Genomic DNA, 23,655 nt, shown 5'->3' with positions numbered 1-23,655 from the left:
GTCACTCAGACAACAGTTTTGACCAAAAGAACGCTTTTTGACTGAAAAATGCCCCACAGTTCTAACCTTAGCGAAGCAAAGAATGGTGGTGTGCATTTCTAGCAAAAGCCTGGGGCTCCTTGCGCACAGATCTGCACTAGCTGCAGGCTTGTGTTAAGCGTGAATTCACCCCTGTGAACATGTGTGTGTAGCCAGCCCCAGGCTGAGCCGTCCACAGAGCTCCCCACAGCAGGCAGCAGCAAAGCCGGGGATGGATCCCAGGGCCATAACAGTGTCATTCTCTGCTTTGTCCTAATACTGCCTCTCTGGCCATAAATTAAACAATTTTATTAGAAATGAGCAAAATAGTACTTTCTTTTTTCCTCCCAAATGCATATTTTCCAATATTGTGAATATAAACTGCAGGTGCTGTTTACTTTCCATAAAGCCTGTTTCTTCCAGCATCCAGGATCTGTAAAATAGGTGCAGGTCAGAGTAGTGACACACAGAGAGCAGTAACACCAGCGTGGCTTCCTCAGCCTGCTGGATGTGCCCACCTTTTCCAGAGTGTATCAGGAAGAAAAGGATTTCAGATCTAATTCTCTGAGGCGCCCTGTCCTCAGTGCCCTAATCTGTGCTGGAGACTGTACTTTGGTCATTCAATTTTTATTTACCCAGTTTCAAGCTAAGGGTATAATAAAGCACATTATGCCAGTTGCGTGTGTGGTAATGCTGGATATTTTGCTCTTACCATGGTAGTTGATTATAATGCACTTTTTAAGACTTGCTTTCTAAAAAAAGGAATTTTTATACTTTTATGTGTTTGATTCACACAGTATAGTTTGCTCAAGTCCTGTTATTAAGTGCATTGGTGGTTACGTCTAGAAAGCAAAAAACATGCTGAGTAGTGTTTTATCAGCACAAATCTCCTATTTTCACTAACCATAACAGTCAGGTTCTCCTGACTTCTAACTGCCCCCATTGTAAAAATTAGCAGTACAGTTGGGTATTCCTGGAACCCCAAATAGCCATCTGTAAGGACCTAAACCAGTTTGATGGGACAAATAATTACCCCTCACCCCCCACCAGAACCCAGTGTCTAATCCAAACATACCCTTCCTAAAATAATGCACTGCCTACTCTTGATCTGAGGAACTGGAAAACAGCATGATTATAGGGGCGCCTTTGGTGCCACCATAGTTAGGGGTTTAGGGCTTGACCTTAAGCATGGCTCTAGATTGGGGCTTGTCAGGGAAGATCTTGCTCACACTGCCCACAGATGCTCTTCTGCTTTTCAAAAGAAAAGGAGAACATGTGTAGTGTTAATTAAGCAAGAAAATGTAGAGGATACCAGGAGTATTTTTCCTGCGGAAAAGCAAACCAAAAGCCTTGTGTTGCTTCCTTAGTTCCTGTGGCATTCTGTCAGCTCCTCATTGAGATTAGCTAGGCTGGCATAGGGAAACTCGGAATCAACCCAAAACCTTTATTAGACCCTTTCTTCAGCCACAACCAAGCCCATACTCTGTTTGGAAACTGCCAAGCAGGGCTGTCTATATGCCATAGTGCTCTGGACAGCCTCGCAAGCGAAAGCATGGAAGAAGGAAGTCCTAGGTCTGCAAAGCTCACGATCTTGTTTTGAAGACAGTAAGTGTTAACTGGATGCACACACAGATGTTCAAAGTCCACTTGGGTGGCACTCCAGTTAGCATCACCCTGCAGAAGGGCAGCACGAACCTTTACAGGGCTGTTGCTATCCCCCTTGCCTTTCTGCTGCAGGTTACAGGCCAAGGAGGCTTGCAAGGCTCTTCGAGGCTGGCAGAGCCCTGCTGCCTGCTGGAGGATGCAGCAGGCCAGCCCCCATGCCAGCTGTGCTGGCCATGCCCCATTCCCAGACAATGGAGCCATCCATCACCGATGCCTTCAGGAGAGAGTCTGCAGCAGGGTTGTGCAACACTTCCTGCTTCAGCCTCCCTGTATAACCAGCACCCTGGTTTGTGCCAGCAGAAGCTGGAATGAATCTGACCCGTTGGGTATTTTACAGTAGGTATGTGCCTGCTCCACCTGTGGCTGAACAGCAGCTGAGAACCCTCCCAGGCTGCAGCCGGGTATTTGAGAAAGGGACATCCTCTTCTGGCCACAGTCACTGTGCAGTAAACCTAGGAATCTGGCTTAAACCAGCCAAAGATGGGAAATTCAGAGCTAATCCACTAACGTTCATCAGCATGAGCTCATTTATGCTACCCCATAAAATCAGCCAGTTCTCAGGCACTTGCACAGCAATGAAAGTTGGGCCTGTGCTTTTGTGGGAAGAGTCGAGTTAGTGTTCGAGGGAGAGCGGTTACCCCAGGAAACACCGGGACACTGCTCCGCATTGTCAGAGTTTTGTGATTTATTTAACATTATACAGACAAAATAGTGGCTATTGTGTAGGCACGTGCTGTCTGTTAGCAGAGATCAGGAAAGGGAAATAAACCACACATTACTGAAGAATAAGATCATGACTGTGGTCAAGCGATGGCAGAGATTTTTTTTCTCTTTGTCAAGCTGATTCGTTAACATGCTTCAAACAACTGTGCAGACAGCAGTGCCGCGGCTCCTCGGGAGCAGAGCAAAGGCAAGCAAATACTCCTGTGCACGGATGTGGTACAGTGGCCTTAGACCTGTCCAGAAGTTACCTGGTCATGCCCAGTTGTCGCTGTGGGCTATGCTGCACATGCAGCCTCTTGGCAGCACAGTGTAATCAGGCTGTAATTTATATTTTATCTCTAGTGATGATAGCTCTTAAAAATGTTCTGTGGTGTATTTGCTCTTTGATGCATGCTAAGCTCCTGTTAGCATTAATGGGAGCAGCGTGCGCTGGGGGAGAGACACCTTCCCCCACCTTCAAGTCAAGATTAATTGCATTGTGCTAATGCTTGTGCTTCTCACTTCATGTGGGATGGCAGAAGCAGTGCACTACTGAAAGTTTTGTTATTTTTTGATGATTTTTTTTCTTCCTGTTGTCTTTTTGGTCACTTTTGTGACTATTTTTGACAGTTTAGTCCTGGAGAAGAGTTGCAGGAGGGGGCTGCTGTTTTAGAGACTGGGTGTTTGTTCAGTGTCTTGCCATGTTTTCAGTTCACTGCTTATTTCCTGCCCTTAAGCAAGGCGACCTCTGTAACACAAAGGGAAGCATGTGGCAAGTGTGCTCCAAAGATGTTAAAATGAAGCACTTCAACCAGCTCACATTCCAGCCTGGAAGCCAAACTTGCCTTTGACTTTGAGCTCCCTGTGGAACTCATTTCTCTCCTTGCATCTCTTGACTCCCCTTCTGCGTGGCTCAGAGAGTGACTTGCATCTCAGAGCTGAGGGGTTTAGGATGCAGAGTTTGTCTGATCCAGTATTCTGGCTCCAGTGGTGGTCAGCAGCAGTTGAAGGGTGACAGGAAAGGTCTGAAAATCTGGGGGATTCTTTTACTGTGTGACTGCTTTGTCTTTGCAGCTGAGTATGACCCAGGGCTGCCGGGTTACAAGAGGTTGTAGCCACCAGCTCTGGTTGGCTCATCTGGTCTGGTTTGCACAAGACGGGGTTAGGGTTATATCACATCATATCACAGACATGTATTATAATTATCTCTAATAATGGCGTTTACCCTTGTGAAGCTATTACTAAGCTGCATTGGAAAATGCACAGGATGTGTGGCTGGCATTTTGAGCTATGAAATTAAAAGAAGCTCAGACTGAAGTTAGATGAAAGTGAACATATTTATCCATGTCAGACTTCCTACCATTTTGCACGCTCATATTGATTTCTTTTGACACGGTCTTCTTTTATTGAGTACCATAGTTTTTCTTAAATCCCTTACCGATAACAGTACCTGCTAAGGGCAATTGTAAAAGGAAACTGAAGTATATTAAACCTGCCTGGAGTCAGAATGTAATCTAACACCTGTAGTCTGCAATTTGTCATCACTTCATAGATACTTTTTCTTTTTTAATAACAGTTTTGGATTTTCCTGAGTTTTGACCTTAGGATACTGTATAATCCAAGAAAAGCAAGGGAGCTAAACCGCAGTCTTTAACACAGCTTTATGGTGTCAGGGTGTGAAATCACCACTTGTGAGAATGAGCCCAAAGAAAATACTTCATTTGGGGCTGCGACCGGCGCTACAGTGTTTACCCAGGGAATGTATTTTTGCAAGGGGGAAAAAAAGAGCTCCAACAGCCGCATTTTTAAGAGGAAAGAAATGAACACAGGTGCAAATTGTAACTTCTGCTACAGTTTCTTGTACAGACATTCCTAGGAAACCTGTAAAGTGTCTTGGCACAGTGACTGTGTCTAATTAATGCTCTTACCCCTGCGAGCCCCGGGCTGGGGGGCTGTCAGGGTGCAAGCCTGTTTATGGCAGCAGCTTGCTTTATTCTTTTCTTGCACAGCCCAGAGAGACCCGGGGTAAGGAGTGTGCGGCTGTTTGTGTGAGTAGGTGATCTCCCACGGATTGTTCCTGTAAGATCTGATAAGAGGGACAGAGCCTCCTTCCAGGTGCAAGATTTCTTGGCAAGGTGATGGAGGTTGCCTCTTAAGTAAACTCTTACATGGTAGGTAGGCACTGCCCAGGAGCTCTCGGCTTGCAGAGGTGAAGTATTGCAAATTCCAGCTACAGGTGTCAGTAAAACGCAGCTGAACACTTTGTTTAGGCTTGTCCTGCACCCTCCCTTTGACTTCAGCTAGTCCTTGGGAAGGAGCTTTTCCAGAGGGCTTCCTTACTGAAGTCCGTAGTGAATCTGTCTTTGCATTGAGTGGCAAATTGCCAGCAAATCCTGCTCGCTAGCCTTGAATGCTTGTAAGGGATGTAATAGATGGTCAGTGTTAGATAGACCAAACACACGTTCTGAACCTGCATTTTGTAATGTGTGTGCATTCTCCCAAGCTTCTATTTTGGGCTCCTTAAGCAGGCTAAAAACTTGCTCTCTTTGGCATAAAAGCCGTTGGTGTGACGGAGTATTATGGCTGGCCATGAGGGCAATGTGAAGGAAAGCTAAAAGGTGAGACCCTTTGACACAGTGGAGAATAGAATCATAGAACTGTTTAGGTTGGAAAAGACCCTTAAGATCACCAAGTCCAACCATTAGTCTAGCACTGCCAAGTCCACCACTAAACCATGTCTCTAAGTGCGTCTACGTGTCTTTTAAATACCTCCAGGTGTGGTGACTCAACCACTTCCCTGGACAGCCTGTTCCAGTGCTTGGCAACCCTTTCCATGAAGAAATGATTCCTAATATCCAATCTAAGCCTCCTATGGCAAAGAGAAGACCAATCCATTCAACTTTCCTCCTTGTGGTTTGGGTTATCAGAATCGGTACCTGCCAGCACATGCCACTTGAGGTGCCTGTTGATGCTCGCTCTCTGTGCACAGAGGAAGGCAGTGTCTGTTCAACAAGAGCAGTCTCTGACAAATGCAGTCTTGTCTTGCAAGACCGAAACATTTTTGGTGTTACTCATAGTAAGGGGCACCTAATCATCTCAGCAAAACCCGTGGGAAGGGAGCTCACGTGACTAATCCTGTTTGCAAAGGGAAGAGCAGAACTCCCCTATGAAACAAAAGAGCTTGGGGTTTTGGTGTAAAGATGCAGTTCCTATTTCTAATCTACTGCAATGGTTGTTCAGGCAATGAAAGGTGGCATTGCACAGGGTGCGTGTTGTCAGCCAGTGCCTCGCTGCAGTTGGTGTCCGTGTGTGTACCCCGCTCAAGCATTCTGCTTGGCTCCCCTTAGCAACTCACCATTTTCACGTGTCTAGTTCTAGCTAGAAAGTGGGTGGAAATGGAAACAAACATCAGTGGGATAGTGAATCCAGCCAAAATTAAATACAGTGCAGACATAGACTGCAATTACAATGACGTTCATCGTTCAGTTAGGGTTCACTCACCTCTCTTTTCTGTGGGAACACAGCTGTCCCAGCCTGCCAAAGTCAGGTTTCTCCTGCGGGAGCATCCTGAGACGTGGGGAGTGGATACGTGTAAAGCAGTGCGGTGATCCCTCCCCCCCCCCGTAATTCTTGGCTTTGGATTTTAGAAAGACCACAAACCCTTAGCTTATTACAAGTAATCCTGATCACTCCCGTAATGATACACTACATTATATACTCTCCTAAACTTAATCATTCAATATCTCACTTCCTTCCCTGTAGGCATGTACTATTATATTTTACACATGGCTTCCAGCTGGTTTTCATTGTGGCCTTCAAATCGTATTTCAGTGCAGCGTGATTTAAAACCAGTCACTTTATCTTTTAAAGTCAACTTCCATCGTAGTCATTGACTCCCAAGTTCTGTACCAGGGCTGATTAATGTGTTTGGAAAAATGAGTTTGTCTCTGAGGTCAAAGTCTACCTGAATGAACCTTCATGAAGCAGCATCTTCCAAAGCTGCTCTGTTCTGAAACCCTGAGAGGACAGCCATGCCTGTGGAGTTTAAAAATGAAGTCTCTTGAAAGGATGGGGAAAATAAAGTCCTATGGGCATGGAAGGAAATCCGTATCTTCACATTTGATTTGAAAGTAGATGGGGAGTCAGTGAGGAGGGAGGGAGGGAAGAGGAAGTCAGCTCCAGATGGTGGTGGCTGCGGTGGAGGAGGAGGCTGCCCCACCTGTGACTGGGGAGTGGTGAGGAAAGGCACAGAAGAAGGAGAATGGAGTGGAAAAGAGGAGCACGGTGCACCTGTGTTGGGATGTGCACCTTTCCCAGCCCAGCACCAGCTCTCTTGGGAAAAGGAAAGCCAAGCGTGGCTGTTTTTTTTACCCCTTCTCTCTGAAGCCCACATTGGTGGTGGTTCATGGTAGGTCACACCATCATTTGGGGGTTTTATCTGCACTGGAAAATGTGCTGCAGCCTATGTTTAATCATGGAAGATCAATGGGATTTCCCTCTTTGGAGTACAGACACAGGGCAGAACTCACCCAAAACCTGAAGTGTTATGGCAGGGTGTGCACAGCAGTGCATGAAGCCAGTGGAGATTTTGCCTGTAGATTTAAGGGCATAAATAATGGTGGAAGTGAAATAGAATAGAACCTTTTCCTAGTATCTACACTGATCACCGTGGGTCATGTATTCCCTTTTCTGGAGGGGATGGAGAGGTCACTCCAGAAAGGGAAGGGTTAAGTAAAATTATTCTTTCCCTCCCGCTCTCAGCCCTCTCTTTGGTTGATTGCTTTATAGATGCTGTAGGCATCTCTTCATCTCCTTCAAATTAAACATTTTACTGCTGCTGATCCTGTATTGTTGGATTTTTTTCATCATTATATTTGATTGGAAGTCTTGTAACATTTTTCAAGCTGAATCGTTTCTCATGCTATTTGTCAACTGAAAAGGGAAAAAAAAGCCCACTTCCAACTCCAACAAGAATGAACTGAGTAATTCACACCCTTTCTGGATGCGGTTCTATCTCTGTTAGCTGCTACTTGAATTCAGCTTCTGATTAGCAATGCTACTTGAGGCTTTTCGTATGACGCTGTGTGTAAATTCCCTGGGAGTTTATTGGTGGTGTTAAATCCTTTCTCTTTCTTTTTTTGGCTGTTCTGGGCACGACAGTGTCAGGGGACAGGACCAGAGGGCACAACAGCGGAGATAATTTGGGTAGGGGCTGTGTGACAAATTCATGGGCTAGGTCCTTGGCTGTTGTCAGCAATCCCAACTCTGCTGCTTTCAGTGCTCCCTTGGTGATGTAGAGATGGATATGACCCTCATCTGTAACCCTCTGCTTGGAGATGTCAGTCCTTCTCTTTGAAAACAATCCATGGACAAAAAAGCAATCCTCAAAGAGCATCTGAGCGATTCAGTTCATTGGAACATTATGCTTTTTTGAGAGATGTGATAACACAAACCAGAGTATCTGTCATTTCCATTTGAGCTTCTCCTTTCCCACAGCTCCTTGGTCCATTCCTGTGACACCCTGAGTATTTACATGCTTGGGAGGAAAATGAATCTGTTGGCACTGAAACACATTTGCTGCCTTTCTGCCCATCAGCGGCTCTTGCCAGGAGCGTGGCAAGCCCTGCCTCTCACCTGGTTCCAGATGACAGCATGGAGCTGCTGGGAAGCTGCCTCCTTGTTCAGGTGCTTCCATCACTGTCACAAGCATCGCTCTGTGGCAGCTGCAGTGACTTGTGCTGCGGTCGGTGGGACGTGTGTTGTGTGTCTGCACGTGCACACCCTCTGCTCATCAAGGTACCACTGGGGCCGTGGTGCCAGGTCCTGCGTCGGTGCCTGCCACTGAGCGGCAGATGGGAGGTGAAGCCCCTCTGGGCCAGCTGAGTGCTGCCCCCTGTCCCCCGGCGCAGCAGCAGCAGAAGGGCCATGCCTTGGCCCCGCTGCAGGTCGGGTCGTTTTAACAGTGTCTGCTCCAGCTTGTGCTCTTTGGCCACATGTGTGCGGTGGGCAGTGGCTGTGCGCTTGGATGTGCTTTTCAGACAGTGTGAGCGGGGATCACGGATGTTATCAATGACTGTGGCAGCAACGCTTGATGAAGGAAATGAATAGAGGGCTCTTCAGAACAGAGCTGTTTTATTTGCGTAACAGGCTGGTGTTGCACAGTGAACTTCCCTCTTGCTGTAATAGCAACATAGAGTTTTACTGGGGCTCGCTACATGTGTAAAATTCAGTGCAAGTTCTCAGCACATCTCCATTGTTTATCCTGATTTTTTTTTTCCCTTTAAAGCTCTTTAATGTAGGGTTGATTTCCTGGATGTTACAGTTTGCAGCAAAGATGTTTTCTTTGTGGGTGAAGAGCCAGAATTCCCTCTTATTTGTGGAAGGAAATATTTATCCATATTGATTTTGTTAGCTCTGTAGTGTTGAGTTCTAATAATTATTTCTCTGCATCTGAAGAAACCTCTGGGCAAATACAGCCTGCAATCCTGTAGGGGATTTTTTGCTGCTAATCTCTCCTGTATAGATTTGGTTTTAAAGAAAGCATATGGAGCTCCTCTGTATTTCTAACAATTCAGATCAGGTGTTTTTCCCCTGGAATAAGGGCTGCACAAGCCCTTTCTTAGTCATTTTAAGTGGCTGTTAGGAAGATAAAGAGCTACATATGCTTTTCTTTAAACTTGCCGAAAAGGAGATTCTGCTGGTGAAAATCTGTTGCGAGACTGAAAAGTGTGTTTGCCCAGAGGGTTTTTCAGAATGGGGGGTTATAATTATTTGAACTCAGATCTTCTCAACTAGTGAAGTTCAGACAGATGTAATACAGAGAAGTCTGTTCAGGAGACACATTAAAGCCAGCTCTGTGAAGCAACTGAACTGGCTGCGATGTCACTTTTCGTAGAAGGGAAATCTTAACAAATCTCTGCACTTCTATTATTCATTTTTTTCTTCCATAAAGCAGCTGTGATGGATTTCAATGCCAAATCATTATTTATGATAAAGTAGCACCTGACAGCCCCACGTGTGTCTGGGCCTTTGTGGTACTTGGCATCCAGTAGAAAAGGTGAGTCTGTAGCTTAAAAGGATGTGAGGAGACAAGGGGGGGGAAGAAGCAAAGCCAGAGAGTGACTTGTCTGAGAACAACTGGCCAGTCATCGTGACCATGAGACTGTACTACCTTTTGGCTTCATTTTTATTTTGTCTATTTTATATTTCTTTTTATTACTTGGATTTTGTATTTCTTATTTATTTGTGGGTTTGTATCTATTTTATATTGTTTGCATTTAGCATCACTTTCTCCTTCACTGGTGCAGCTGTCTTACAGGTGAGAAAGGCAGTGGTAAATGAATATTAATTTGTACTTTTCTTCACCAAAACAAAGTAGACCCTGTGCAAGTAGAGACCTATGCAAGTGCCCTCATCTCAGGCACCGAGGGGGTCAGCATGTATGTGAAGTCTGTGTCTGTTTGATCTTGTAGGTGCTGCACAGACAGCAGTCCCAGCCTGCGAAGGAGAATTCCCCACCTAGAGAAGAGGCTCCTCCTCCACCTGCTGAGGACAGTTGTGCCAAAAAGCCAAGATCCCGTACCAAGATCTCCTTGGAAGCTCTTGGTATCCTTCAAAGCTTTATCCACGATGTGGGTCTCTACCCTGATCAGGAAGCCATCCACACCCTCTCTGCTCAGCTGGATCTCCCCAAACACACCATTATCAAATTCTTCCAGAACCAACGTTACCATGTAAAGCACCACGGGAAGCTAAAAGAGCATTTGGGAACGGTGGTTGACGTGGCAGAGTACAAGGATGAGGAGCTGCTGACGGAGTCGGAGGAGAACGACAGTGAGGAGGGCTCTGAGGAAATGTACAAAGTGGAGCCTGAGGAGGAGAACCCCGACAAAAGCAAGGCAGCTCCAGCGGACATCGACCAGAGATAATGTGAGACAGGAGTGCAGAAAGCAATACATTGATCCAAGGATTTTCTGGTTTTGTTTCTATTTTTTTTTCTCTTTTTACTTTTTGTTTGTTCCTGTTGCGCATGATCCATGTGCAAACCGAATGAATTCAGCATTGCCCGATCAGACAGCGCCTTGACACAGACACTCGAGTGTTACACTTCCTACATTTGACTGAAGTAATCATTGTAATCACATAGGATTATGCCTTCATTAATCTTGCACTTATGAAAGGGACATCTAGCAAGTAAATGGGAAGAAAAAGTCCTATGAAATCAATGAAGGAAAATTTACAACTCTGTGTGTATATATATATATTTACATAAAATATATATATATTAAAATTGCATGGGACGGAACTTTGCAACCCAAAAGTATAGACTATGAAATGAGTTCTTTAAAGATGAGGCTTGTTTATGTATTAAAACCACTTCACAATGAGTTGCTTTGGCTTTTGATAAACTGCCACCTGCTCTCAGGGTGTGGTGACTATTTTTGAATTCCTATTTATTTTCTATGTTTATCCCTGATTTCTTTTTTTTTTTTCATTGTTATATGGCTTCCTATCTGGCAACTTGATGGGTAATTTTTGAGGTATGTATTTAAAGATGTAAATCAACACTGCCAAAAAAAAAAAAAGAGGAAAAAAAAAGAGAGAAAATGGAAAAACAAATCAGGGCACCTTAAAAAGAAAACTAGTAAGTTAAAGTACTTTGAACACAATGCACACTTAAAAGGATACAGCATGTTCCACTCTCCAGACAGTCCTTTCCATAGTGAACAGATGAATTTTCATGGGATTCAGAATGACTAAACCTGAAATTCAGTGCATAGCAGACTTGTCTGTTAACGAGGTCTTTATCGAAAGAGAAGAAAGATAACATGTTGAGATTTGATGTACGGAATTCATACTATGAACCACATTTTACTGTGGATTTTATTTACCTGTTCTCTGTTTCAGATCTTAAAATGTATGAGCTTCCTTCTTGTTGTTGCTTTTTGTTTATACTGAGGTGAAACACACTCACACAAGTGTAAAGTTACATCAGGACACAAAACGCCACAATCCCAGCCACCCTGTCCTGGTAAATTGCTGACAGACCGAGGGTTTGTGCTGCTGACTTCCCGCTCGCCCTTCTCGCCAGCCCTCCCTCCCCGTGTGCCCAGTTTAGCCGGGCTTCCTCCGTGTCACGCGTTTTGTGCCAGTGAAATGAAGTGTTTTCAGCCGCGGGTCCCCCGCCTGCAGCCCACCCCAGGACTCGGTGCCCCGGGCTCCCTGCTACAGGGGGCCCTTTGCACCCATCCACCTCCTGCCGAAGGGTTTTGCAGCAGCCTAGCTGGCAGCTATGTTACATAAAGCAGAGCTAATACCGACTGACTCTTCAGTGGCATGAGCACTAAAGCTGCAGTCTCCTATAGCATCCACCAGTTCTGAGGCATCATGTCGAAAGAGACACCAAGTAGCATTTCGTTTCCACTCCTGTGCAATGATTTCCGAGACAAGACCTCACCTTTGCTACTCGTGCAGCTGGATTGATTTCAGACGCCTGTTCAAACTGCAGTCATAATCGCACCAACAAGGCTTTGGGGTTTTTTCCTTTCTTTTTTCATATGGGCTTTTTGTGTAACCTTGACAAAGACCTCATGCAATATCACTTTGAAAGTTACTTTTCTGTTTACTACACCAGGCAATGTAATATAACTGTTAATACTATTTATATATTTGAAAGGTATAAAAGGTAGGAGTTAAAAATGAAAACCGAACCTCTACGTGTAGATATTTCCTCAGAACAGACAATATACAGGGAGAAGACGTTGCAATACAAGCTAATTCTAGCTGATCAGTAACCTCTGGAGTTTTTACGGATTTTTTCAGAACTAATGTTTGAAACATATGAGTATCTCTGCATAAATTTCATATAACTTTGCAAAATGATGGTGGGTTGCTTACTTAATGCCCCTTTTGCTCTTCATCCTTTATTTCTGTAGTATGCTGCAGCTTTAATCAGAATTTCGATGGTTGCTGCTTTATGTTTCTCTCAGAGCTACTCTTTCAAAACTGTCGTCTTATCCTGTAGCTGAAATCACTCCATACATTTGAAAGGAAACTGAATTTTGCCACACTCCGTAAGGCTGTTCATCCGATGATGGCATCAACATTTGGTATCTTTTACACTTCAACCAAAAATTTTATTAGGTATTTTTTCAATGCTGAGTCTTGCCTTTTTATTTTTAATTTCACTGCCAATTTTGCAGTGGTTCTAAGTGAATCTGTGGGCATTTTAGCCTGTGGTCTTGCCAGAACTTTGCGAATTACAATGCATATATGTCTATTTATTCAATATCCATCATATAATATCTATTTGGAGAAAGAAACTTTTCTTGTAGTGCCTCTTAACAAAGCACAATTTTCCGCCTTTTTTTGTGAAATAAAAAGTAAAAAAAGAAAAAAACAAATTGTGTTTTATTGCGGTATCAACAATGTGAATAAGGATTAACATATTGTAAATGTTCTTTTTTCCATGTAAATCAACTTTATCTTTGTTATCACTAAGTGATAATTAATTTTTAACTTATGTGCATTGTTAGGCTGTTAGAATTTTTTGGTTGTTGAAATAAAAGGCATTCAATAAATATGACTTAATTTGTCAAGTAATTTACTGGGCCTTTTTTCTTTTCTGCTGAATCCAAGTGGAAGAAGGTCTGCAAAATGAAGGGGCTGTACCTGCATATCAGCAAATAAATTAATAGGTGTTACTGTAAACCTGCAGGAGCCCCCTGGGGTCAGCACAGCTGACCTGTTGTGTCACTGGCTGTGGACACGTGTGTTCACAGGCAGTCTCCGAAGGGATGAGGAGGAGGGAGTGGGTGCCGTCAGCCCTTCGGAGAACACACTCAAAACTCACACATGGAGATCCGCTTCCAGCCTGCTGTCTTCTTTTGCTGGATTTTTTTCCTGTTTATAATTAAAAAGCCACAAATGACTGCGTGTCAGGAAACTTTTGGAGCACACATGTCCATGGTTAATGGACATAATAAAAGGCTTTATTATATTTATAGCAGGGCATCCTACTGAGTGTCTAGAGGAATGCCGGAAGGATTGATGTATCTGAGAAATGTGTGAAATGATTTGGGGGAGAATACAGATAAATGGAAAAAATTGCTCAAAATTCTTAAGCTAACAAAGTGGTGAGTGCCTGGATTCAATCCTAGCTGACAGATCGTATACCGCACATCAGACTTGAGTTGTCTAGGAATTGAGGTAGAGCAGTTTTTAAAAGCATTTATTGTTTTTTTCTCTAGTTCCTATTCAGTAGTTCTTTTTGTGGCTTATTTGCATCCTTGAGTAAAAAACACATCTTTGGATATCCAGCCACCTGCTTGTCACTTGAATATAATCCAAGACCAAGTGAAAACAAGTGTCTTTCTGACTGCTCAGGGAATACCTGAACAGCTAGTGTGGGCACCCCCAAGCTGTGCACGGCAGTGTTTGGTTGACTGCTGTTCGGTGGGTGCACAGCTGCTCTCCCTGCACTGACCTCTGAGGGGGCCCTGGGCTGCCTGTGCCCCTGCTGAGGGGGCTGGTGCAGGCAAATAGAACAAACCATCTCCAGGCCAGAGGTGCAGCCTTAGTGTCAGGAAAGGGCTGTAACTCACAACGGGTTGGTGAGCTGCTGTGACTCACAGTGTGCTGTAACTCGCAACAGCCTGGTGCTAGTGAGCTGCTTCTGCTCTCAACAGCAGGCACAGTCCCGATGCGTGAGGCAGGCAGGTGAGGCTGGGGCTCCACGGTCTCTCTCAGAGGGCATGAACTGGCCTTTGATACTGCACAGGGCAGATGCTGTGAAGATGCTGATGGTGCTGGATTGGGTGTCCTTTGCTGCCTGCCAGTGGGACAAGAAACAAAAGGAGAAACAGCTCTCACTTCACTGATAGTTTTATACATGCACTCTGTGTGTGTGTGTATAGCTAAACAATATCTAGGGAAAAACACACACATATTTTAATTGGGGGGGGGGGAAATCCTATAAACATACGGGTTCTTCTTCCAAACCATAAAAAAATATCATTTAGTAGCTGCTATAGCAGAAATATTTCTATTAATGCTTCTACTCCTCTATACTTTACATACTGCTGCTCCTATTTGTTGTTCATGTTCTAGTCATCCAGACATACGTATTTCCAATTTCAAACCCTCATGAGTGAAAAATAAACATTTTAAGATTAGTTTAAAATGGGTTTATAAACATACTGTCTATTGCCTAAAGTTCACTGTTGCTTAGATAAAAGTATCCACTCAATCCCTTCCCACTTACTTAGTAACCAATTATTTGCTCTGGACTAAATGGATTAGAATCCTTTATTGATGAAATTTTGTTTCCACTCTGAATCTGTTAAACAGGGAGGGATAAAAGGGATAAACATGGAGGGATGCATTTGACAGTGAGCAAATGGCGCCTTAAAATCATAAACGAGTCATTATGAAAAATCTCCACTTACAATATAAAGTGCAGTGATTAATTAAAGATGCAGTTTTAACTTATTTATAGCCATTAAAAAATCATACTGGTTTTAACACAAAATAACACGAGCTAAGTCATCCAGGGGAGAGATGTGCTGGCAGCCTGAGACTTGGGGAGCAGGCAATGTGACAAAGCCAACAGGGAACAGCAAATGCAGGCCACCCTTGAAACCTTTGGAAAAGTTCACGGAAGCAAGGATGGAAGGAGGTGGCTCTGGCATCCCTGCCAAGATCCCCTTCTTGCTCATATACAGACAGTTCAGGAGTGTGAAAGCCCCATCTCACTGCGATGGCAGGAAACCTGTGTGCTCACTCCTTGGCTGCGGTGCAGGCGGTGGGGAGCTTGCCAGCCGGGGAGCGTGCTGCGGGTGAGTCAGCCCCACCTCAGGCAAAACGATGAGAGGGGTGAGGGAGAGACAGCAGCGCCTCGAGCGCAGATTCCTGCAGGCTTTCCCCTCCTTCCCAATTTTCGGTTGCTGATAGCCAAGTGCTTCTATTACTCTTGCTCGACTGGCGGGTGTGCGCCACTGGAGCGGGGAGGGGGGCGGAGAAGGCTGGTGGGAGGCAAGGCAAGGCTCAGACACCCCTCAAGCTCCTGAGCTGTGCTGCTGTTCCCCTGGCGGTCTGGCTGTGTGACAGGCTGCCCTTCTGCCGAGCAGCTCACCTCTGCCGGGGGTCCCATGCGCACACCAGGCACACCATGCCTCAGCCCTGGAATCGCGGCCTGGCCTGCAAGGCAGTGCATGTTTAAGGCGAGAGTCATCCCCGCTGTCCTGCACTCGTGTGTCAGGAGCTACATCCCGTTCCTCCTAAGAGGAGTGGCGTAATTTACCCTTCAGAGGGATCTGGTCTTGATTTGAAGACCTCAGGAGATGGAAAAATCTACTGTTGCCTTCAGTAGTTTGTTTGAATGGTGGTTTCTCCTCTGCTACATCTGTACCATAGTCTAAGGGGATTTGTTTGGCTTTCCCTTCCTGGTTTTGTGTTTTGTTAGGCTTTTTTCTTCTGAGTGAAAGTTCCAGGTACTGGAGGATGGGTTTTCCCTCTGAAGTAGCTGTTCTGATCTTGAATTGGGGCTGACGGTGGCCATTTCAAGGAAAAACCTGCTTTGGTTAGCGACAGAATTCCCCTCTGTACTGCCCTTGAGAGTGCACCAAGATAATGGCAGGAAGAGAAGCTTTTTAATAAAAAGGCTGTTTGCTGCTTGTGAACCTTGAAAATGCACAGGTACTACCTGTCACTCTTTAATTTACATAGTTTTATTCTGCATATCTGCAGAATACATACAGAACTGTAGCTTTTCATTACATCTCATACCTGGATCAGTATAGATAGGGCTCTTCAGCCTGAGAGATAGGTCAGGTGCCTTCAAACAGAAATCAGAGCTCTACTGAAGTAAAACAGATGGTTTTGCTCTGTAAGGTGGCTCTGAGATCCAGACACAGGAAAGATACCGGCAAGGGAAGATCAGAGAAGATAATTTCTCCTTTGTCTCATGCATTGATTTGGCACTCGAGCAAGAGTAATAGAGGGAGATTTTGTAGTTCTGGGGCAGTGTTTGGAAGTGTTTCGTGCCTCTGGCATTGCCAGGACCTGGCATGCGTCCCTCCTAGGAGTTTACCTGGCTGAGACCCAGGTCAGCTCCTTTGCTGATGAGAGCTGTAGCGAAGAGAGCAACAGGCAAGGAGAATAAACCTGATCACTGCTCACTACTGAAGTGAGACCAAGGATGAGTGCGCACAGTGGGCGGCTCTGAGGGCTCCATGCTGTAGGCATGGGGAGGTTTCCAGACCTGCTCTCATTACAGCACCAGGCTGAATGTGCCACTGGCCAATATTTCCTGAGTGACTCCAGGCACAACCGAGGGCTTTCTGAGGGACTGATTTCCTTCAGGGTGGAAAGTGCCGGCCAAACACAGAGTAATTGCACGTGAATGGAACAAAACCCTTCTGAGACAAGAAGAGCTACAGAAATATTATAGCCCCTGTCTGTGCCCCTGCAGAGGAAGACATCAGTCTTGGTCTTGTTGAGGTGTCACCAACAGGCCTGTGCCTGCCTGTTTCTTAACCCATGTTCTGCAGAGCTATAGAGCTGATGTTTGAATGGATGTGCTTCATGCTGTGGTAGGACTGTGAAGTACAAAGTTAACTGCTAGCATTGCCCTAAAGGGCAACTGCTCCCAGAAAAGCTATTTTCTAATGCAGTACTCATCTGTTTCATACCACACTCCTCTGTGCACTGTAGAGCTGTTAAGGTAGCATGAAACAGTGTTGGAGGTAATGTTGCGCCCTCCTCAACACCCAAAACACAGCTGAGCCATTTTGTCCACTGTGCTTTTCTTTTATACAGATGGAGGTGGGAGACAGAGGATGCTGGAGGAACACCATTCAAAGCTGCATAAGCTGGCATGGTGCTGAGAGCAACAGAGCTGCTCTGTCACATCCTCAGGAAGCCTGCTCCTGGGTTGCAATAACTGAACAACCTGAGCATGAGTGGCAGTGCCTAAGCAGCAACAACCACCACAACGTCCCTGAACACTTTCCTCACAAACTGACATGAGAGGTGACCCCTCCATGTCCCAAGTCTATTCAGATCAGTAGGAGCTCATGCCCTTGGCTTTGAGAGTAGAGGGACCAGCTCCTTCTTGCCCTAACAGACTGTTCCTTGCTCACACAGCCTTAGTCCCTCTTTACCATGTGATGAAAGTATATGCTACACTCCACACATTCTCAGCTATTTATGATCAGAGCTGGCCAGAAGAAGTCTTTGGTATGTATTACATCTCAGGGGAGGACAGACACAGCAGACTGACATGAAGGGGACTCTTGCAAGGACAGCAGAGTAGGACATGACCAGCAAATGCAATCCTTCACCAGGAGGTTCAGCCACCAGTTTCACAAGTTTCCTCTGTTTGTATTTAAAGGCTATTTTCCTCCTCTATTTGTATTTAAATTTGTATTATTCTGCTGTTGCAGAATATCATTTCCTTAATGGATCTGTTTTCACAGACCGTTTAGCATCATTTGTTCTGTGTCAACATTGTCCTTTCATTTAATTTCCCCCACCCAGCGTCCCCTTCTGACCTCTGGCCACCCATCACCCAGTCCATTCACAGACAGCAATTACACCTCCTGCAAGCTGAGTGCCACCGCACCAAGCCAGCTCAGCCCTGTCCCATCACGGCCATCTGTGGCTGGCTGGTACTGAAATGAGAGGCAAGCCTGCTGTTTCCAGCACTTGCCCAGCTAGTGCAAGGCTCCAGGCCCTGAGTGTGCCGTCCTACCCGTCACCACAGTCACAGAATAGTTAGGGTTGGAAAGGACCTTAAGATCACCTAGTTCCAACCCCCTGCCACGGGCAGGGACACCTCACACTAAACCATGTCACCCAAGGCTCTGTCCTACCTGGCCTTGAACACCGCCAGTCCTCAGGCAACCGGTGGCTCCTCCCATCTCAGCAGGTCCACCCAGCTCTGGCACCGGGGCTGCCCACATGTTCCCACTCTTGCACCGGCGCCATTTAAAGACAACAGAAGGCTTCCCAGAGCCCCGGCTGGAGCAAGGGGAGAGCTGCCTGCAGCCTGATGGTCTGACACCTCATCTGGCCAAGCGCACCTGCACCCCACACCTTCCCCCATACTGCCCCTGTGTGGTGACAGACCACAGGCACAGCCAATCAGGAGCGGAGCTGCTGGTGCCCGAGCCAATGGGATGAGGAAGAGCCAGGGTGGGCAGAGCGAGCTTGCTTCTGAGGTGGTGTGGTGGTGTCTGTGGCGGCAGGCCCTGGTGCCCATACTGATTGTGTCAATCACCCATGGAGGCCATGCTGCTGGGACCCCCCAGCACCGCCACTGACAGGGCAGGTCCACCCTGCCCTGACCAGGTTTCCTGCCTGCGGAGCTGGGGATCCGGCCGGCACGAGGGCTCCAGGCCCCGTGTGGTGGTACAGACACAGCACTGTCCCACCAAGTGCCAGGACGGGGCTCCGGCAGAGTGCTTCAAAGGAGAAGCTCATCCCTAGAAGAAAAAGAAGTGCTTGAAGCTGCCCCAGTAATGAATGTCTGGAACACAATCCAGCACAAAGGCAAGCCATACTGCAGCTCTTAGAAAACACAAACGAGAAAACAAAAATGCCCCATGCAAGAAAGGTAATAAAAGACCACAAGTAACAGCTACCATGGAGAGAAGCACATGTGTTAATCACAACTGACTTGGAAGGTAACTGGAGTCATCAACTTTAAATGCACCGAGATGACAAAACATGGGTTGTGAGCATATAGGGCGCAAACCATGGTGCAATTATCTGGAACAAACCCCAGTGTAGTGCGGCTAGATAAACGGTGTCATTCAGTCCTACAAGGCCACGGGTGCTCACTCCCCTACCCAGGCTGCTGCAGTCACCCGTGCCCATGTGCCTGGGGCTGACGGTGTGTTCCACACTGGAAAGTGAGCAGCACCAAGGGTCTGAGGGAGGTGAGCCCACCTGCACCAGCCTGCAGAGACTGCAGCTTTGCCCTGGCTGGGCACAGTCCCCACCACAAAGAGGGAGGGGCTGTACGTGGCCCTCTTCCATTAAGAGTTTTACCTTTTACAGTCCCCTGAATGCTGAACTGGGACACGTGGTGCTGCCCCAAGGCAGCCCTGGAAATGAAAGACCTGGGAAGTCTTTCAGCTGCTGCAAACTCACAAGGCTTCAGGGGTTCCTTCAGGTCTCCCATCCGTGTAAAGCCACAGAGATTCGTCCTATGAGATTTTAGTGAGTGCTCTTGCTCCTCTGTCTGACTTACGCTGTCACCGTGTGCGGCCATGAAGCTATCTCAGCTTTCGACAAGACTCTCTGCCATTCCAGTTTCTTGTGTATTTTACATCAAAGGCTTTGGGATCTTTTCTTCTTTCTTGCCTTTACAAATGTGTGCGTATCTGCTGGGTGAATGTTAGTTTCATAATTGATGGACATGGTCTTGGCAATCTCCTTTTTAAGAGCCATTCCTTGTCACATAAATATCATCTATCAGTGCCCGTTGTCTTTATAGCGATCTTGAGCAAACAGTTTTATTTCCAATCAGGACATCACACATTGATCTAAACACTCATCTGTAATGGATCAATTTACATTAGGAGAGCACTATTGTAGCATCGCTGTTCATTATATTGAAAGAAGTATATGTTTAGTTACAGGCTAAAATCAATTAAACAGCCCTGTGCCTTTTGCTGTGAGAGAGTCAACAAGCCAGTCTGTCTTGGACAATTATCCAGCTACAGCTCCTTAAAAAAACCCTAACCCTTCCTCTTGAGCTCAGTTTCTCCTTTAGAGATGACTTCTGCAATGTTTTGCTTGCGCAGTCTGGTAAAACACTCTCAGCTAAAACGCACACAGGAGAAAGGAAGGCAGTCTTGCTGCTGCTGTTGTGGAGGAGGCTTTCTCTGGGCCACACAGAGTCCTGTATTCAAAAGGGAAACACACTTGCACAAGAAGGCTGCCCGACAACACGTGATGGTGTATGGGGGAGATGCTGAAAAATGTAGACAATGCTGTTTGTGTCTTCATGGGTGAGGTTGTTAGCTCCAAGTAGCCCTGATTTCAGGGAAGGAGAAACAGAGGAATTGGGAGGCAGGGAGGAATCTGTACATTGCTCTGCTGTTTCTTGCCTTACTGCAAGAAAGGAGACAGCAAAGAGTGCTGAAGGCTCTCTGACAAAGGGAATGTGATTTCAACTGATGTAGCTGCAGGGAGAGTAGGAACCTGCAATTTCAAAAGCAAAACACATAGGGGAACTACAGGGCAATGCAATGATGGGATTTGAGGAGCATATCTCTTGGGGTTCTGATGGATGCAGCAGTGGCAGATTACCTCAGCCTCAGCCAGAGGTCAGTGTGCTCAGTGGCAGAAGGGTCAGTGTACTTATGCCCTGTCTGCCATGCGCTGCCACGGCAGCAGGGCCAGTGAGCAGCTGTGCTCTGGTTACCATGCCTGGTTACCAACTGGCCCCTACTGGTCTCAGCCTGATGGAAGCAACTGGCTGAGCCCATGGGCTACAGTGAGCCCATGGCCATTGCAGCAGCACTGGAGAGGCCAGGCCAGGCTTGATACTGCCACACTAGGTGTGGCTTTTCTTTGTGCCAAACCTCTGATAAATAGGTAAAAGTTACCAGCAGGGGTAGGCTCTTACTTTGTGGTAAGAAACCCCTCATGACCTGCTGTACCTGTGCTGTAGATAATTTGTACAGCCTTCCTGTTTTATATGTGTATGTGTATGCATATGCATATATGGTGTTTTGGGTTGACACTTTGCTTACTCCTTCTCTACCATTCAGGCTCTTCCAGCCCTTGTCTTACTCTTTCATTACATGCACAAAACACTGCTGCTAATAATAATAATGAGAAGGAAGGAATAGCAGATATTACAAAGCTTATTAAGAAATTGATCTTTATTTTGCTCTTGAATAAAGAGGCAGACCTCAAAACTGCTGAAGCCATTCAGCTAATTGGTTATTGGCTCTCCTGAGTGATTATATCCACCCTGGTTCCACCAAGTTCAGCAGGTCTCATGCTGGTCAATTAGCCTTTGGCATTCAGAAAGGGAAATACTTCATTCGGGTTTTTTTCAGAGCCTGTTTGTGTAGCATAAGGTGGACTGCGCAGGAGAGATTCCCCATGGGCAGCAGGGGAACTTATTGGCACTTGTGGTCTGAATCCTGCCCTTGAACTAGCACCAAAGGGCATTTTTGCTTGCGCCCCAGCCTTCTGGAAAGGTGGATGATGTTTGGTGGAAGAATCTACCCCAGGGACTGCAGCGCAGGAGGACAGCCAAAGCGAGAAGGTTTTTGGAAGACCACAGTTATTTCCTTCAGCGTGACCTTCGCCCAGTGCATACTGGGCCCTGATTCTCCTGCAGGCTGAGCAATGCCAGCAGAGCCTGAATGTCAGCTTTTGTGCTGGCTGTGCTGATGGATGCCCTGTTGCTTGGTCACAGTTGGTCTGCACACTCACTAATCACCACTGCTCTGATTCCTGCAGCATTACCAAGGCTATGCACAGCTAAACAACTGATGCCATTTAGTGGCTTTTCCTACAGAGTGCTCAGGCCTGCCTTCACCACTATGGCTTGCCAAAGGGCTCCAACACTTGCATTGCTGTGATGCAGACCCTGTAATAATAGTTGGTTACATTCAGAGAATTCAGTTCAGATTTTAAAACCTCATCAAATAGTTAATGACTGACTATTTCAACACAGCAGTTCCTGCAAGACTTGGGAGAGAAGAGAGAGAGGGAGATGGAAAAGTTATTCATGTCCCATCTGTCTGGAATGCTTGTCCCCTCCCTCCCACCCACTGAGTCACTTCCTCCCTTTATATCTCACTTAAAATTTTTCCTTTCCCCTTTAGCTTATGATTAACAGGCACTCACCCTCTGCAAATTGTTTCTTTTCTTTTGATGCAATGTTAGTTAAGGTTCTATGGATAAACATAGTGTATTGTCTGGTAAATGCTTGTATATACATGCATATACAGGTATATACACATTACATACTACATATATGGCCATGTAAATGGGTATGTCAACCACTGCAGTATCCAGATGGTGATCCAGCCTTCCAAACTGAACCAAGGCACTAGTAATGTATTGCCATGGTTATTTTGTCCTACTGCCCAAAACACAGTGGAAAGGTCTGCAGGGAGAAGCACATTCCTTGAACTGTGAGGTAAAGGTGGTTTAGGGCAGCAGCTACCAGCCCAGAGCAGGGTTCACTCAGCTCCAAGATCTAACCTGGGTAGGGGTGTGGAATGGGGCCACCTGCTTAAATGCCTCAAGGTGTGTTTCGTGAGGGGGTTTAACTGGCTCAGCCTACTGCTTTCCTGCCAGGGTCAAGAGGGCTTTTTTTCAAGTAGCAGACAGTGAAGGAATCTGGAGGAGACTGTCATGTACAGTAAAAGAAAGAGGTGGTCTCGGGTAAGGAGCCTGTGGTTATGTGCTGACCTGGAAGAGTAAGCAGGGAAGAGTGGGCTAACTACAGCAATTTGATAGAGGAGCAGGAATGGCAGCAGAAGAGGAATGTGCTGGTGCGTTCATCCTGGAAGTAGTCAGGGTAAGGAGGAAGAGTCTGGATGCTCCCTGAGCAAGTGTGTGAGGTGGTGGTGCGTTTGTAAGCTGCGGAGTAGGTGAAGGTTAGGAAGGGAAAGCTTGAAACTCCTCGATTTGAGTTACCTGAAGTTTCCAAGTGAAGGGGAAGAATGTGAGGCCCTATGTTATGTACTGCAAAAACCTCGTATGTGTTCTACCCGCTTCAGCTTTTTTGCACATGGCTCAAAGGTGGAATGTTTCATGTACCTGGGACCTGTACTGTGGTGGTGTGGGAAAGTTTTGTTCTTCAGGGATGTTAAGTCAATGCTACTTGGGGAAAAGAAGTAAAAATTGTTTTAAAGCCTAACACTTGAGCAGTTATATGTGATTGGGGGAATTCCCGTCCCAGATGGCATCAGCATTGCTGTGTTCACCTACTAGATGCTGCTCTCTTTTGTAATCTTTTGTAACAAGATCCCACCAGCTTTTCTGTTTCCCATCAGCTGGTCATAAGCTGATGAGTGGTGCAATAACCTAGGTAGTATATCCACTCTGGGATGCATTGAAGGCTGGGGTACAGATGTGTTACAGAGCCTCCGCAAAGAGCCAGCTTGGCTCCTGATGGAGGCTTTAACTGTGTGCTGGATCTGCAGAGTCCTGGTCTGGCTCTGCAGAGCCTTACAGTTTCAGAACCTCACTGCAGGGGTGCCTGGGGTGCATCTGTGCTGGGCTGGCACTGAT

At 46.1% G+C, this 23,655-nt stretch overlaps 1 protein-coding gene and 2 long non-coding RNA genes across 7 annotated transcripts in view; 2 read left to right on the top strand and 1 right to left on the bottom strand.

Moving 5' to 3' along the window:
* SATB2 (SATB homeobox 2) overlaps window positions 1–12,983 on the top strand; it is a 140,241-nt gene extending 127,258 nt beyond the window's left edge. For all 5 annotated transcript variants that reach the window (XM_057419795.1, XM_057419794.1, XM_057419793.1 and 2 more), the window contains one exon: window positions 9,858–12,983. In XM_057419795.1, the coding sequence (XP_057275778.1) occupies window positions 9,858–10,313 (456 nt within the window). In that variant the 3' untranslated portion in view covers window positions 10,314–12,983. The remainder of the gene's footprint in view (window positions 1–9,857) is intronic.
* Window positions 12,984–14,015: 1,032 nt separating this feature from the next.
* Window positions 14,016–15,326, bottom strand: LOC130604914 (uncharacterized). The gene is made up of 2 exons (XR_008973557.1): window positions 14,460–15,326; window positions 14,016–14,215 (listed from the first exon to the last, which is right to left on the bottom strand). It is a non-coding gene; the product is annotated as an uncharacterized LOC130604914 (long non-coding RNA).
* A 7,381-nt stretch (window positions 15,327–22,707) lies between these two features.
* Window positions 22,708–23,655, top strand: part of LOC130604912 (uncharacterized) — a 45,488-nt gene continuing 44,540 nt past the window's right edge. Inside the window, exon 1 of the long non-coding RNA XR_008973555.1 lies at window positions 22,708–22,939. This is a non-coding gene — a long non-coding RNA (uncharacterized LOC130604912). The remainder of the gene's footprint in view (window positions 22,940–23,655) is intronic.

Source organism: Pezoporus wallicus, unplaced genomic scaffold (assembly GCF_028554395.1).
Source record: "Pezoporus wallicus isolate ANWC-B61680 ecotype Strahan unplaced genomic scaffold, APGP_CSIRO_Pwel_v1 contig_4710, whole genome shotgun sequence".
Taxonomy (NCBI): Eukaryota; Metazoa; Chordata; class Aves; order Psittaciformes; family Psittacidae; genus Pezoporus; species Pezoporus wallicus.
This window is presented reverse-complemented; position numbering and strand designations above follow the sequence as displayed.